We start from the raw sequence: 16,422 nt of genomic DNA on the forward strand, positions 1-16,422 counted from the left end.
CCAGCCTTCCTCAGGGCCCCAGCTCTTCAGACAACGTGAGTCTAAAAAATCTTATTTTCAACAATTTATAAGCACCATTTTTATGTCCTTTGTTTAAATATTTCTTGTATAATTTATTCTATTTTAGGGATAGTTTTATATATAATTGTATTTTTATGGTTCTAATTGCACTATTTCTTGAGTTGTATATGTATTATGCATGTACTTTTATTTTTGGAGTGTGCAGTCTTGTAGGTTAAAATTGTCGATGTATATTACTTTCTATTTTTGTATGAACTTTTTACTAATGGTAATAGTAGGTTCACTTTCTCTCTATTATATAGTGGAATTCCATAACCGAATGTTTACATGTCCATACTTTACTATTTGGTCTTTATAGTTTCTTTTAAAGAACATAATTGATACATATTTGACATTTTTATTCTATATTCTTATTTTATGAAGACATAAATATTTGAACATCATGTTTTCAATATTGCCATTTTATGTTTAGTTTAGAACTTGAAATATTTTATCTTTTTATTAAACTGTTTATTTTCTTTTTTCAGTTTTATTTGTCTAGTAACTGACTTCTTTTTAACTTACTCTGTAGAACTTTTTCCCCATATTTATGATGAATATTATTTATAACTTAAAAATATAGTTTAAATGACATCTAAATAGTATATTTATTTTGTTTTTTTGTTTGTATAGTCAATATAGTCATATTCAAATTTTCAAGGAATCAAATCTGCTATATAGTGACAAGTCTCATTGTCACCTTTAACCCTAAGCCAGTTACTTTAAACTGTCTTAATTTCTGAAGCATTTTCAATTTCTTTAGTTTCCTCCAAGATATATATATCTTCTGTATATATATATGTGTGTGTGTGTGTGTGTGTGTGTGTATACATACACACACATATATATATACACTATCTGTCTTTCTTTTTTAAAAGAGCAAGTGATTGTACTTAAACCTGCTCTTTTGCATTTGAAGTTTTTCCACTATAACTTGGCATTTATGCCATATTATTTCATAGAAAGTTTTCTTGCTTAGTTGTTTCCCCTTTTAAAAAAAATCTGCATCTTTTTTATTGTATGGATATATCATGATTTATTCTTCCATTTCTCTGTATATCAATGGAACAATAACTTAAGTATACAAACTAGTACTTTTTAAAATTTACAAAAAGTTTGGTTAGAAATTGTTGTCAGCGTCCACATAGAATACTTTAGAACGTTATTTTAGGATGTTTGTTTATTGTTCTTGGTGTAATTTTACATAAAGTCACAGATATGAAAACTCGGGAACTTGTCTCGTATTCCATAGAATTTTTTACCATTGAGCAGTAATTTGCATCCACTATAATTGGAGCAAATTTGCTGCTCTCATTGAAAGAATAGTCAGTTTTGTAGAAGAACCCATACATATTCTAATTTTTGATGATGGTAATTGTAATTCCATTGTTTATTACTTTCTTTTTTTTTATTCTCACATATATATACATATAAACTACTTTCCAAATATATTTTAAGAAAATTTTAAAATTCTACTTTTGATAGGAAGTACTAGAAGTTGATAAGAAATCCTCCTACAAACTCCAATTTTTATTCATAAATTATCACTTCTTTATTAAGGTAAATTTTTTTCCAGAAATAAAACTGTCATATCAAGGCTATGGAATTTTTGTTCTGTTGGCAAAAAGTTCTCACAGATATTAAATAATGCTACTTTCTTTATACAGTCATTCTCATTATTTAGAATAAACTATAGTCTGAGTAAATTGAGGAGAGATGTAGAAAATGCTCTTATTCTTCTTTTCCATATTATTTTCATTTATGTAAGGATTTTCAATACATTTTATTAGCTGTAGTTACAAGAAATATCATCGTGATTACATGTTAATCACATCCTCACACATCCTGATTGCTAGAGACTTTAGTAAAAGCCATACGTGATGCTTTACATAAGTTTTAAAAATTAAAAATCTTTAGTTAGGGCCAAGTTAATGAAATACTCTAACCTCCCAAGAAATCCCTCAATGTAAAGAATGCGGGCTAATATATCTTTTATAAAGTCTTCTGATCGTAAGAAAAGGAATTCTTTGTTGTCCCAAAATGACTAGTATAGGTTAGTGATAAACGTCTCTAGAGAGATTCCAATTAAATAAAACAGAACTTATTAAATAATAGTGTTTTTAAAATCATAATCACCTGTTAGGCTATTTCAAACATGCCAGAATCTAGAGCATGTTAGTGGAGGATAAGTTATTTGAAAACTATTCCCCCTTCAGATTTGCTACTATATGAATTCAAATGGGAGCTGAATCACCTACTATTGAGGCATTTAAGATGAATGAGTAAAGATTACGCTTTTGCGGTGTATGTAACACCTCATAACAATATTTAAAATATTGGAAAGGAATTTTTTTCTTATGAAAAAAAAAAAGCGATCCCCAGCTTGAAAGAAATTAATGTGAGGAGCCAGACAGCATAAATGCCTCTACCACTAATAAAAGATGAAGAACACTATTAAGAAACCGGAAAAGAAAATATTGGTTGAAAAGGACCTGATCATAGCGGAGGTTAAGTGAATTCCATAATTATTACCATTTGGAGCCGCATGATGTCGCTGTCTGCAAAGCAGTTTTGTCTCAAGATCCAGACATCCCTCTATATCAGTCTCTAAATGCGGAACAATGGCGGGGGCAGCGGAATTGGATTAAAAGACTCCAGGCAATGATGTAGTTCATCTTTATAACCAAGAACTCTTTAGTAGCAACAACACAAGTACTTGACATGGTTTTTTCTTGGCGAGGAGGCCCGGTAGCCCGATGTCTGCTGCTCTCGCTTCTGTTCCTTGCAGTCTGGGAGGCTGGGAGCGGCCAGGTCCACTACTTGGTCCCCGAGGAGGCCAAACACGGCACCTTCGTGGGCCGCATCGCCGAGGACCTGGGGTTGGAGCTGGCGGAGCTGGTGCCGCGCCAGTTCCGGGTGGCGTCCAAAGGCCGCGGAGACCTTCTGGAGGTAAGTCTGCAGAATGGCATTTTGTTTGTGAATTCTCGAATCGACCGCGAGGAGCTGTGCGGGCGGAGGCTGGAGTGCAGCATCCATCTGGAGGTGATCGTGGAGAGGCCGCTGCAAGTTTTCCATGTGGAGGTGGAGGTGAAGGACATTAATGAAAATCCACCCAAATTTCTGGTCAAGGAGCAAGAGCTAGTTGTTTCAGAATCCAGAATGCCAGATTCTTGGTTTCCGCTAGAGGGTGCTTCGGATGCAGATACTGGAGCTAACTCCGTTTTAACCTATAGGCTCAGCTATAGTGATTACTTCACGCTAGATGTGAATTCAAAGAATGAGGAGAATAAGCAAGTTGGGCTCGTGTTAAGGAAATCTTTGGACCGAGAGAAAATTCCCGAACATAACTTACTCTTGACGGCCACTGATGGAGGCAAACCGGAGCTCACTGGCACCGTTCAGCTGCTGGTCATTGTGCTGGACGTGAATGACAATGCTCCCAGTTTCGACCAGTCTGAATATGAAGTAAGAATATTCGAAAACTCAGACAACGGAACAATAGTTATCAGACTGAATGCTTCTGATCCCGACGAAGGAGCTAATCGGGAGATTTCATACTCTTTTAATAGCCCGGTTCCACCCATGATTATTGACCAGTTTAGCATAGATTCAAATACTGGAGAAGTAACAATTCGAAAGGCTCTGGATTTTGAAAAAGCGAATTCCTATAAAATCCGCATTGACGCCACGGACAGAGGCCACCCACCGATGGCGGGTCATTGTACAATTTTGGTAAAAGTCTTAGATATTAATGATAATGTTCCTCAGATTTCCTTGACTTCGTTGTCCCTGCCAGTCAGGGAGGACGCTCCACTTGGTACTGTGATCGCCCTAATCAGCGTGTCCGACCAAGACTCCGGTGCCAACGGGCAGGTGACTTGCATCCTGTCACCCCACGTTCCTTTCAAGCTGGTCTCTACTTTCAAGAATTACTATTCTCTGGTGCTGGACAGCGCCCTGGACCGCGAGAGCGTAGCGAATTATGAGCTGGTGGTGACAGCGCGGGATGGGGGCTCGCCTTCGCTGTCGGCCACCCCAGCCTGTCCGTGGAGGTGGCCGACGTGAACGACAATGCGCCGGCTTTTGCGCAGCCGGAGTACACGGTGTTCGTGAAGGAGAATAACCCGCCCGGCTGTCACATCTTCACGGTGTCTGCGCGGGACGCGGACGCGCAGGAGAACGCGCTGGTGTCCTACTCGCTGGTGGAGCGGCGCGTGGGCGAGCGTGCGCTGTCGAGCTACGTGTCGGTGCACGCGGAGAGCGGCAAGGTGTACGCGCTGCAGCCGCTGGACCACGAGGAGCTGGAGCTGCTGCAGTTCCAGGTGAGCGCGCGCGACGCGGGCGTGCCTCCTCTGGGCAGCAACGTGACGCTGCAGGTGTTCGTGCTGGATGAGAACGACAACGCGCCCGCGTTGCTGCCTGGGGCGGGCGGCAGGGGCGACGCTGTGAGCCAGCCGGTGGCGCGTTCTGTGGGTGCGGGCCACGTGGTGGCGAAGGTGCGCGCGGTGGACGCGGACTCGGGCTACAACGCGTGGCTGTCTTACGAGCTGCTGTCGGAGGCGGGGGGCGCGCGCTACCCATTCCGCGTGGGGCTGTACACGGGCGAGATCAGCACGACGCGCGCCTTGGACGAGGCGGACGCGCAGCGCCAGCGCCTGCTGGTGCTGGTGAAGGACCACGGCGAGCCTGCGCTGGCGTCAACGGCCACCGTGCTGCTGTCGCTGGTGGACAGTGGCCAGGCTCCAAAGGCCTCATTGTGGGAGGCAGCGAGAGCCACGGGCCCAGAGTTGGCCTTGGTGGATGTGAACGTGTATCTAATCATCGCCATCTGCGCGGTGTCCAGCCTGTTGGTGCTCACGCTGCTGCTCTACACGGCGCTGCGGTGCTCGGCGCCGCCCACCCAGCGCGCGTGCGGGCGGGAGAAGCCCACGCTGGTGTGCTCCAGCGCGGTGGGGAGCTGGTCGTGCTCGCAGCACAGGAAGCAGAGGGAGTGTTCTGGGGAGGGCCGGTCTAAGAATGACCTCATGGCCTTCAGCCCCTGTCTTCCTCCGTGCCCTGGATCTGTGGACGTAAAGGAAGATCCACATGTTTCCTCCGATTCTTCTGGGAAGGTGGGTTGCTCTTATATTTTATTAATTAATATATTTATTTATTTAGTCTTGAAAATATTATTACTCATGTAGTATATTTAAATGATTTCAATCCATTTATTCTTAGTAATTGCCAGAATTTAAAATTTTGTTTCCAGAAAGTGAATACCTTCTATTTCTAGCTATTTTTCTGTTTCCACTTCCAATAGAGAATCATTAGAAACCATACATTGAACAGGTATTTGCTGGGTACTGAATCATTTTTATTTAACAAATGTAATGGGAGTCATATTGAATTACTAAAGCAATGCCGTTACTGCTCCTGAAAACTATTTGGTGAAAACCAATTTAGTTTTTACACATTAAGTAAACTTCAACATCACTCTATTATTTATTCATTTCTAAAGTATGCATGATATTTTAACCTAATTCCGTTATTGATAAGACACCTTATGGCATAAATATATATAGTAACTGTTATCTTGTTAACTCTGTAGTTTTCTACCTTTCTCTAAATGGAGACTGTCTAGAGACATGGTTGGTCAGCACACTACTCAGTGTGATTAACTTCAATGAGTGGCTTTCAGTATACCTCAGAAAATAGTTGCTTTAACTTTAGGAATCTAATTCTGACAAAAAATGTTATAAATATAACTCTTATTCAGACTTGAGTAAAATATGTTTCTCTATGTCTGACAATATTGACCATAAAAAACGTTGATCAAGAGTCTTTTCTGTACTTGGAAAATTCTTGAAATTCATATTTTTTTCTGATATTGGAAAAATATTTGCTGACAGGTATTTTCAAGAACTCTTTCTACTTTTTACTGAAATTTCTGTTAGTGATATAATGCTTGGGCATTAAAGATTTATCTACATTCTACACTTTGAATTCTCTTGAAATTTATACTCTGGAACTTAAAAAATTACCCCTACCAGTTTAAATGAGGATTTACTTTTTCTTCAATATTCCAAAAGCCAGAAATTTAGAGATGAGATTGTATAGCTTTAAAATTACTGCATGTTAAATTTCTATTTCCTGAGTTGTGGTTTGTGACTTTCAAGTTGGTGGTTCTCCACACTCTCTCTATCTTTAGTTCAAGGTTTTGTTTTCTAACTTATATTGAAAAAACTTTGTTTTGTACTTATGTTTAGTTTTTGTGATGTGATTGATATTTCTTTTCTATTCAGGTATTTTATTTTTTATTGTGTAAGGTATTTTTCAACATGTTCTTTAATTAAAAACTCAGTGGAACAAGATTAGAGTAGCTTTGAGAACAGAGCCACAGTGTAACTATAAAAATGCAAGTAAAATTCATTTAAAATATTTCAGTAACTTTCTTATTTTGCCGTGTAAAACACATGTTTTATATATGCTACAAAATCTTTTTAAAAATTTATTCCTTTTAAAACTTACATATTCTCTGAACTTCTGTAGTGAAACCTATCTATGTCTGTCAGCACAACTCACCTTAAATCTAGACTTATACCTTCAAATATATCTGTCCTTACACTTTGTTTGGTTTCCATATGCTACGTGAACTTGGGCTGAGGTATTTAATTATGTTGTCTTGATTAAAGACTGCTAGAAATGTCATCCCCCCAAAAAGTCCCACCTCTAATCTCTTAGAGCTGGTATTAGTTAAGTACTTATTTTATCTTCTGTAATTATTAATTTTATTTATTATTGATGGCTGTATTGATATAATTCGTAATTTAGTCCTTTATATTAATCTTTATTCTCTCCCAGAATATGGGCTGACATCATGTACAAATTTTCAGAAAATCAGTGACCATCTTAGTAATGAATTTATCTTTTGGATCATCAGGAAGTATGAGCACACAGGAATCCAGGGAAGATAGGATTCAAAAAAGCTGGGAAGTTCAAAACAGAAAGGTGAAAACATGGAAGTCACTTCGGTATTGTGCCTTATAGCTCTCTCTGTGCTTCTGTAGGTAACATTTCTCAATTCAAGCCTGAATCATGAAACCAATAATGAAGCTCATCTATGCCAGTCCCTAAATTATAGGGATCTAGATAGAGCTAACTAAGTTATGAGCCAATCTCAGACACTTTTGCAAGGAAAAGGGGCACCATAAAGAAGTATATAAGACAACATTAATAAAGCATATCCCAGGCAAACTGGAGTCTACTGTCAGCCTGTTCGTAGATCCGATAATGTTAACTGTATTAACAACACCTAGAGTCCTTCTGGTTCTCAGACTCTACCTCAGAATTTTTAAAATAAGTGGTACAGACAAATGTTCATATTAAGCACTCCAGAGGATTCTTATCCAACTGAAGTTTTAGATCCAATAGCCCCGAGACACTTAGCAAAGCAAATTCCTATTATATGATGGAATATAATTTAGCTATCCCCTACTTTTTATTCATTATTGGAGATTTATATTGGGACATTTATGTCATTACCAGCTATAAAATGCACATTAACAGGAAGGAAGTTTTGTTTATATCGTTACCTGTGTTAAGACGATTAATCAATGATAAACTCATTTTAGTACTAGATAGTAGCTCAAAATGAACATTGGTATTGTAGGTAGATAGATAACTCATATTTTAATTTATGCTTTCTAAGAAAAGTAACCCTTAAATCAGCATTTGAATGGACTTTGACACTAGAGCATTCTTAAGGAGAAGTATAAAAACAGAATTTAGTAGCACACATAAGTCAATGAACCCAGTAACCCTCATTTCTAAAATATATTGACTTCTTAAAACTATCTCTTTTATAAATCACAATATCATTAAAGTAAAGAAATTAACCTTTGGAAAAAAACAAAATTCCTATCAAGTTTTCCTTTTTTGAAAAAAGAGAAACTTAAAGTTTTTTCAGTAGCATACATATATTAATGGAGAATTTCTGACTATTTGATTCCAAGAACTTTGAGAGAGAGAAAATATTTTTATGGCAGGCAGTGGTGAAAAACTTTATTGACACTGATAAAACTATTAGATAATTCCAAAACTGTATATTTGGGGTATTTGAAAAGCTTAAGTGTAACAAAGATGAAAGCAGTTGTCTCTGAAAGTGAAAATCATATGTTTTTGAATTATTTTGTTTAGCATCATAATTAAGAATTTTTTCTCATGTAAGATATATATTGAAATTGAAACTTCTCTCTGTATAACTGATTGCTCAATAAAAGCACTTTTCTGTTTTCCTAAAAGAACCACCACTGAGCCTGAGCAGTAGCAGTAGTAAGGCATTGTAGAGTGAGAATATTCTACTGCTAATAATTATCCTCAAGGAACCAATTTTGGTCTTGAGCAGTATGAAATAAAGGTGGCTAAATTAAGGCCTGAATATAATTGCCATTTATGAAGCATTTACTCTAATGAAGGTACTATCCTAGGCACTTAATTCACATAACCACCATATTCTTATTATCTGAATGTTATGAAAGTGGAAACTAGGACCAAGAAAGGTCAAATTATATTTCCCAAGTCACACAACTAGTAAGTTGGAGAATAGGAATCAGAATGGAGAAATTTCTCATGTTGAAGCTAGTGGTCTTCTGTTTCAGAAGTAGCAAACACCTTTCAGAGAATTGATACTTGAAATTAGTGCCTAAAAAAGGTTTATTTAATCTCGAAATGATAAAGATAAGTAAATTAAGTGTCAGAACTTGAAATGCCTATATTCGTTGTCAAACAAAACACAGATAATACTCAGTATTATACAGATATTAAGAATATTCTCAAATTTAGTCAAAGAAATGATAATTATGGTTATAGAAGAAATTACTTCTCTGAGATTCTACATTACTAGGGATCTGCACTAGGGATCAACAATGATTGTTATCATTTACAAAAGAGACATAATGTGAGGCTTTGACAGTCCATAAGATACTAAAAATAGAATTAAAGATATCAAGAAAAGTTGTTAAACCCATGGAATTGTACTTACACATTAAGCCACCGGACGTCGCTGTCTCCCACAAAATGACTTTTTAGAACAAAGGCATAATCCTGTGTTTCTCAAGGACTAGGAGAGAGCTGCATTGGGAAGCCATTTCGTTAAAATAGAATGTAAGAAATCGAATATGAAAGTTCGGAGTTTGTGTGTCTTCTAGACGCTGATCCAGGAGAAAGGTATGTATGATGTTAGTCTACAGACCCAGCGGCCTGAAAGCCAGTTGCCTGCTGCTTTCATTTCTGCTCCTCACAGCCTGGGAGACCGGGAGCTGCCAGGTCCACTACTCGGTCCCGGAGGAGGCCAAACACGGCACCTTCGTGGGCCGCATTGCCCAAGACCTGGGGCTGGAGCTGGCAGAGCTGGTGCCGCGCCTGTTCCGGATGGCGTCCAAAGGCAGTGGGGACCTTCTGGAGGTAAATCTGCAGAATGGCATTTTGTTTGTGAATTCTCGGATCGACCGCGAGGAGCTGTGCGGGCGGAGCCTAGAGTGCAGCATCCATCTGGAGGTGATCGTGGAGAGGCCGCTACAGGTTTTCCATGTGGAGGTGGAGGTTAAAGATATTAATGACAACCCGCCAGTATTCTCCGTCTCAGAACAGAAGCTCTCAATACCCGAATCTCGACTGCTTGACTCTAGATTTCCGCTAGAAGGTGCATCTGATGCGGATGTTGGGGAGAACGCAATGCTTACTTACAGACTCAGTTCAAATGAGTTTTTCATTCTTGATATTATAAATAAAAAAGACAAAGGCAAATTCCCAGTGCTTGTTCTACGAAAACTACTGGATCGTGAAGAAAATCCTCAGCTTCAGTTGTTATTAACGGCAACTGATGGAGGGACACCTGAACTTACCGGCTCAGTTTCTTTGCTGATCCTGGTGTTGGATGCCAATGATAATGCCCCTGTATTTGATCGATCAGTTTATGAAATTAAGATATATGAAAATTCAGCAAACCAAACGTTAATAATACGGCTAAATGCTTCTGATGCGGATGAAGAGATAAACAAGGAAATGATATATTCCTTTAGCTCTTTGGTTTCACCCAGCATAAGAAAAAAATTTCTAATGAATGAAAGGACAGGAGAAATAAGAGTAAATGACGTTATTGACTTTGAGGATAGTAACACTTATGAAATTCATGTAGATGTTACAGATAAAGGATACCCACCTATGGTTGGTCACTGCACCGTCCTAGTAGAAATCCTGGATGAAAATGATAATTCACCTGAGGTGGCTATCACTTCGCTGTCACTCCCAGTGCGAGAGGATGCCCAGGTGGGCACGGTCATCGCCTCGATCAGCGTGTCTGACCGTGATTCTGGCGCCAATGGGCAGGTGACCTGCTCACTAACACCCCATGTCCCCTTCAAACTGCTGTCCACTTTCAAGAATTACTATTCTCTGGTGGTGGACAGTGCCCTGGACCGCGAGAGCGTGGCGAACTATGGGTTGGTGGTGACAGTGCGGGATGGGGGCTCGCCTTCGCTGTCGGCCACCGCAAGCGTGTCCGTGGAGGTGGCCGACGTGAACGACAACGCGCCGGTATTCGCGCAGCCGGAGTACACGGTGTTCGTGAAGGAGAACAACCCGCCCGGCTGCCACATCTTCACGGTGTCTGCGCGGGACGCGGACGCGCAGGAGAACGCGCTGGTGTCCTACTCGCTGGTGGAGCGGCGCGTGGGCGAGCGTGCGCTGTCGAGCTACGTGTCGGTGCACGCGGAGAGCGGCAAGGTGTACGCGCTGCAGCCGCTGGACCACGAGGAGCTGGAGCTGCTGCAGTTCCAGGTGAGCGCGCGCGACGCGGGCGTGCCATCTCTGGGCAGCAACGTGACGCTGCAGGTGTTCGTGCTGGACGAGAACGACAACGCACCCGCGCTGCTGCCGCCTGGGTCTGGCGGCGGGGGCGGCGCGGTGAGCCAGCCGGTGGCGCGTTCTGTGGGCGCCGGCCACGTGGTGGCGAAGGTGCGCGCTGTAGACGCGGACTCGGGTTACAACGCGTGGCTGTCTTACGAGCTGCGGCCGGAGTCGGGGGGCTTGCGCAGCCCGTTCCGCGTGGGGCTGTACACGGGCGAGATCAGCACGACGCGAGCCCTGGACGAGGCGGACGCGCCGCGCCAGCGTCTTCTGGTGCTGGTGAAGGACCACGGCGAGCCGGCGCTGGCGTCCACCGCCACCGTGCTGCTGTCGCTGGTGGACAGCGGCCAGGCGCCTAAGACTCCGTCACAGATGTCGATTCTGTCCACGGGCCCAGAAGCGGCGTTGGTGGATGTGAACGTGTATCTGATCATCGCCATCTGCGCGGTGTCCAGCCTGTTGGTGCTCACGCTGCTGCTGTACACGGCGCTGCGGTGCTCGGCTCCGCCCATCGAGCGCGCATGCGGGCCGCTGAAGCCCACGCTGGTGTGCTCTAGCGCGGTAGGGAGCTGGTCGTGCTCGCAGCAGAGGCGGCAGAGGGTGTGCTCTGGGGAGGGCCCGCCCAAGACCGACCTCATGGCCTTCAGCCCCAGCCTTCCACCATGTCCTGTACCAGAGGTGGAAGTGGAAGAACAATCTATTGGAGGGGACCACTCTAGGAAGGTGGGTTATTATTTTTCATATTTTCATATTTTGTTTTGTAAATATTTTATTTCACTACTTTTTTCTCTAAATACATGACTCGCAATATCCTCATCCTTAATCCATATAGCATATTTCTATAATACCTCAAATATATCTAGTAATACCTATTGTATAATTTATTCTAAAAGTTTATTTCATATTTTGTCTATTGTACCTTGTGCATCAACTTTTGTTTGATACTTCAATTTTAAAATTAAGCCATTGATTCTGAATTTATATTTTTAATACAAATATTTAATATAGGCTGTAGTTTTTTCATAAACCACAATCTTTTTATGTTATAAATATTGTAAGATTAGTACTTTAACTCATAAGCATATTTACTTTTCAAATCTAAATTTTGAAATGACCCTGTTATATAAACAAAAAGACTGCTCTGATCCATTTTTTCAAGGTAGAAATGTGCTTTTTGCTTTCTAAGATTTGTGTAGTGTAACATAACTTATAATGCATAATAGATCTTCACTATTCAATGTTTATACTTTATTCTTAATAGTACAGTATGAAGTACAGTATGTAGACTGAAAGTTCATTCATAAAAATGTTCTGGTCTATGGAATTAAGCGTTTTGAGCTTTAAAATGTTTTTCACTTCATTTTGGTTTCATGGTACCTATGTCAGTGTGTAATACTTATTTTGTCAGAAGAAAATTTTCATAGTTATTTACATAATTTTATACAGTAGCTCTTCATCATCTACTCTTTTATCAACATGAGGTATTGGTTATAATATTCAAATATTAGCTTTTTTACTTTGAGGAAGTAGTCATGATTTTATTTTACTAATGGAGAGCATTTGAAAACCACTTTTAATTTTAGATTGAAAGTGATTACTGTCATCCAAATCAATATTGGAAGTTTGAAGAGAAAATGGAATTGTCCTCTTAGAATGTTTTCTACTGATCTGATACAGTGAAATTTAGTTTAACAGGTTCTCTAGTCATTTTAATCAGGATTGTGTTGGATGATGTAGATGCAGAAATGAAAGACAATTAAATTGCATGGTGGCCAGCACTACCCTATTAATTATGCCTTTCTCAAATCGGTTGTTACCTGATATTTATGATTTCATTTTTAAATTTTATTTATTTTGGTGTTAACAAAGGGCAGTGCAATTACCATCTTGACTCTGGTTCTTAGCAATCACTTTATCCTTTGTGCATACAGACTTAGCTTTTATTCAATGTGCTTCATAAAGAGCTTCCAATAAAATTTGGCATCTCTACTGAAGTTTAGGAACATTAAAAAATACAATGGTTTCAGGAATTTAAGCGTGGCATTGCCTTCAGTGTTAATACTTTCCATGGCCAGTCTCCAATTCTTAGAGATTATAGATGGTAAGTTAATGCAGAGTATTTCAGAGTATATAGCATTCCTTCCTCTTGTATGTGCCCTCTCTTTCAGATCTTTATAATGTCAGTGTACCCCTCTGCAGAAAAGTCTTGTCAGAAGGTAACTCTTGATGTGAGTTATTAATGAAACTTAGAATTATGTGTTTACCACTTTAGTCCTACTTATTTTACTTTGCCTTTTGGATATGTTTCCTTTAAAAATACAAACATTTACAAAAATATTAATATAACAAGTTAGAATTTTATCTAGCAGCATAATAATCCTAAAGTCCATAGAGGAGGAAGTGAAAGGAGAGGAAAAGAGAGAATTCAGAATGAGTTGAGAGATAGCAAAGACAAATTTTACTGATTGTAGTCTGACAATGTCTTCCTCTGGCTCTGTTATTAAGATAAACATTCTTTAAACTTTGTGGACAGTTTGTTCCATTTAATGCAGAATGATTGAAATTTCAGAATGAAACCAGAAATGTTCTCAAATCAAGAATGACTAACATTCTTGCCAAAAAAGAAATTAGTTTATTTCAAAAAAAAAATTATAGCATCTTAGTTTTATAATCATGTTTAACATACTCTTTAGTAGATGACATTAAAAAGACTAATCATGAGTACTCTTTAGCTTTGATGGGATAGTATTTATGATAGTCTATTTCAAGAAGAGTAACCAACCCATAGCTTTATTAATATCTTATAGATATTTAGCAATTTAATAGCCTTGGAATTTGGGGGCTTTAAAAACTATTTTTAATATGTACTTAATTAGTGAAGCAATCCTATAAATTAAAAATGGAATGGCCCTTCGGCATGGAGTCATTCCCAAAGAGACTGAATTGTTCAATCAGCAAACAAGAGGAGGTTTATATCTTAGTCATATCTTTTTCTGAAAGATATGTGCTAAAATTTTTCTTGCTCATCTTTAGGCAAATATGTCAGTCTTGAACTTATGGCTTTCACAATTAAAAAAAGGATTAGAAGTAGTTTGAGCTATAAATGTTTGGCATAGATTCTATGACTCAGTATTTTTAAAAGTGTTCAAAATAAGACATTACTTTTACATAAAACCTAGGATTCCCTTGGATAACCATTTACATTTTCTTTTTGGTAGAAAAGTTTGGGATTCTCCCAGTAGCTGCCATCTTATTGGAAGGATTTCAGATATTGAATAGTTGGTTCCTTAACAGCCTTGAGACTGATTAAAACATTTTTTTTTCTATTTGAAAGACAACACTAATAAACCTTATTGCAACTGATAATAATTGTTATGAAAAGCTCAATGTATTTTTTTATATTTGAGATAAACAGGAAAATAAAATTGAGTGAATGAATGATATTTAGATTACTCTTTATACTATAGCCTCCTTAAACCAGTTCTGGAATATAATGGGTATGAGCAAACAGACAAATACAACTTGAATTCCTGATTCAGTGTCTTTTTTTTTTTTTTTTGGATTAGAAACAGATTATCATTACAAATAGCAATGGGTATAATGCAAATTTAAGCTGCCCTTCAGGATGGAAACTACAACATTCACCCAGAGCAGATATAGTAATTGGAAGAAAAGCTTTAATATGAGACAAAGATAACTGTATTTTATGTTTCCAGGAGTAAGTACTTGGTAAATTCATTAATATCAAAGCAAACAAATCTTTAAAGATAAACTTATAAGTAGCTTGCATATCAGCACTGATTTGAAATACCATTGTGTTAAAGAAGTAACTTAGAGAACTTGCATCTTCAGTTATCTTCTACATAACTAGGCTAAATTTTTAGAATAATTTAACATAGTATATGATTAAGCAATAGAAAATTATAGGGTGTTAGCAATAAAGTAAACTTAATAAGACATAATTTCAAAATAATCAATTTCTAAAAGTCTAAAAAACAATATCATAGTAACCTACAAATACGGACTTTTCATCTTCAGAAACATGATAATATAGTAGTGCATTAGTACATTCTCTTAGACGTCTATATGCAAGAAAAAACTTCTTGGAATTCTAATTTGTAAAACAAAACCACCTTTAAAGAGCTAGTGACCACACACAAGGAATATATAATTAAAGAATTAAAAGCTCACAAAGAAAAACATGGACCAATTCAAAGAAATCACTAAAGAAGCAATATTAATGAAAGAAATACTAGTATAAACGCAAAGCCACTTCCATTTGGAGCCACAGGATGTCGTTGTTCTCCAAGGAGAAGATTATTTTAACAAAGAAAATTACGATTATTTCCAGGACCAGAGAGACTCTCCACTGTTCCGATGCTTTAAAGACTATAAACGCACCCATATTGTTATGATCACTTGGGATCTCAGGAATAAAGGCTCAAAAGGAAGATCTCAAAAGGACAACTTTGTACTCATGAAATGTTGATTTACTAACCAGCATCAAGGCATGATGTTAGCTTCAGGATCATGGGCCCAGGAACCCCGGTTTCTGCTGCTTTCGCTTCTGCTTCTCGCAGCCTGGAAGGCCGGGAGAGGCCAGGTCCACTACTCGGTCCCCGAGGAGGCCAAACACGGCACCTTCGTGGGCCGCATCGCCCAAGACCTGGGGCTGGAGCTGGAGGAGCTGGTGCCGCGCATGTTCCGGATGGCGTCCAAAGGCAGTGGGGACCTTCTGGAGGTAAATCTGCAGAATGGCATTTTGTTTGTGAATTCTCGGATCGATCGCGAGGAGCTGTGCGGGCGGAGGCTGGAGTGCAGCATCCACTTGGAGGTGATCGTGGAGAGGCCGCTACAGGTTTTCCATGTAGAGGTGGAGGTGAAGGACATTAACGACAACCCGCCTGTGTTCCCGGCGACGCGGAAGAATCTGTTTATTTCCGAAACTCGGGCTCTTGACTCTCATTTTTCACTAGAGGGCGCCTCCGACGCAGATATCGGAGTCAACGCTCTGCTGGCTTACAGACTGAGCCCCAATGAGTATTTCTCTCTTGGAATACCGACCAACGACGAGCAGGTAAAACCACTTCAGTTGGTACTAAAAAAACCTTTAGACAGGGAAATCGCTTCGGAGCTTCTCTTGGTGCTGAAAGCAACAGATGGGGGCAAACCTGAGCTGTCAGGTACCGTAGAGTTACACATCACAGTGCTGGATGTAAATGACAATGCCCCAGTGTTTGACAAAGCAATCCATCGTGTGAAATTACTGGAAAATGCAAGAAACGGTACACTGGTTATTAGACTTAACGCCTCCGATTTGGACGAGGGTTCAAACAGCCACATTCTTTATTCCTTTACAACTGATGTCTCCCCCGACCCAGAAGCATCTTTTCGCATAGATTCAGCCAGTGGAGAAATAAAAGTAAATGGAAAGATAGATTTTGAAGAAACTAAGTTATGGAAGCTTCAAATAGAAGC

The 16,422-nt window shown here is 39.5% G+C and overlaps 5 protein-coding genes across 5 annotated transcripts in view; all 5 read left to right on the forward strand.

Moving 5' to 3' along the window:
• LOC105306987 (protocadherin alpha-4-like) overlaps positions 1 to 1,386 on the forward strand; it is a 26,728-nt gene extending 25,342 nt beyond the window's left edge. Inside the window, exon 3 of the mRNA XM_011382321.2 lies at positions 1,362 to 1,386. Coding sequence (XP_011380623.2) covers positions 1,362 to 1,386 — 25 coding nt within the window. The remainder of the gene's footprint in view (positions 1 to 1,361) is intronic.
• Positions 1 to 16,422, forward strand: part of LOC105306989 (protocadherin alpha-1-like) — a 191,277-nt gene that overhangs the window by 47,096 nt on the left and 127,759 nt on the right.
• LOC105306986 (protocadherin alpha-8-like) lies at positions 2,579 to 5,133 on the forward strand. Its single transcript, XM_011382320.2, is given in 3 exon segments — positions 2,579 to 4,093; positions 4,096 to 5,056; positions 5,058 to 5,133. Coding segments are annotated over 3 exon segments (2,349 nt in total). The 5' UTR covers positions 2,579 to 2,781.
• The window catches only part of LOC111732553 (protocadherin alpha-10-like), a 107,576-nt gene continuing 100,425 nt past the window's right edge, over positions 9,272 to 16,422 (forward strand). Inside the window, 2 exon segments of the mRNA XM_023524497.1 lie at positions 9,272 to 11,544; positions 11,546 to 11,667. Of these exon segments, the coding sequence (XP_023380265.1) occupies positions 9,274 to 11,544; positions 11,546 to 11,667 (2,393 nt within the window). The 5' untranslated portion in view covers positions 9,272 to 9,273.
• LOC105306992 (protocadherin alpha-10-like) overlaps positions 15,429 to 16,422 on the forward strand; it is a gene marked incomplete at its 3' end in the record, with an annotated part of 8,691 nt that continues 7,697 nt past the window's right edge. Inside the window, exon 1 of the mRNA XM_023524509.1 lies at positions 15,429 to 16,420. Coding sequence (XP_023380277.1) covers positions 15,455 to 16,420 — 966 coding nt within the window. The remainder of the gene's footprint in view (positions 16,421 to 16,422) is intronic.

The sequence above is a fragment of the Pteropus vampyrus genome, unplaced genomic scaffold, assembly GCF_000151845.1.
Source record: "Pteropus vampyrus isolate Shadow unplaced genomic scaffold, Pvam_2.0 Scaffold470, whole genome shotgun sequence".
NCBI classification, from domain to species: domain Eukaryota; kingdom Metazoa; phylum Chordata; class Mammalia; order Chiroptera; family Pteropodidae; genus Pteropus; species Pteropus vampyrus.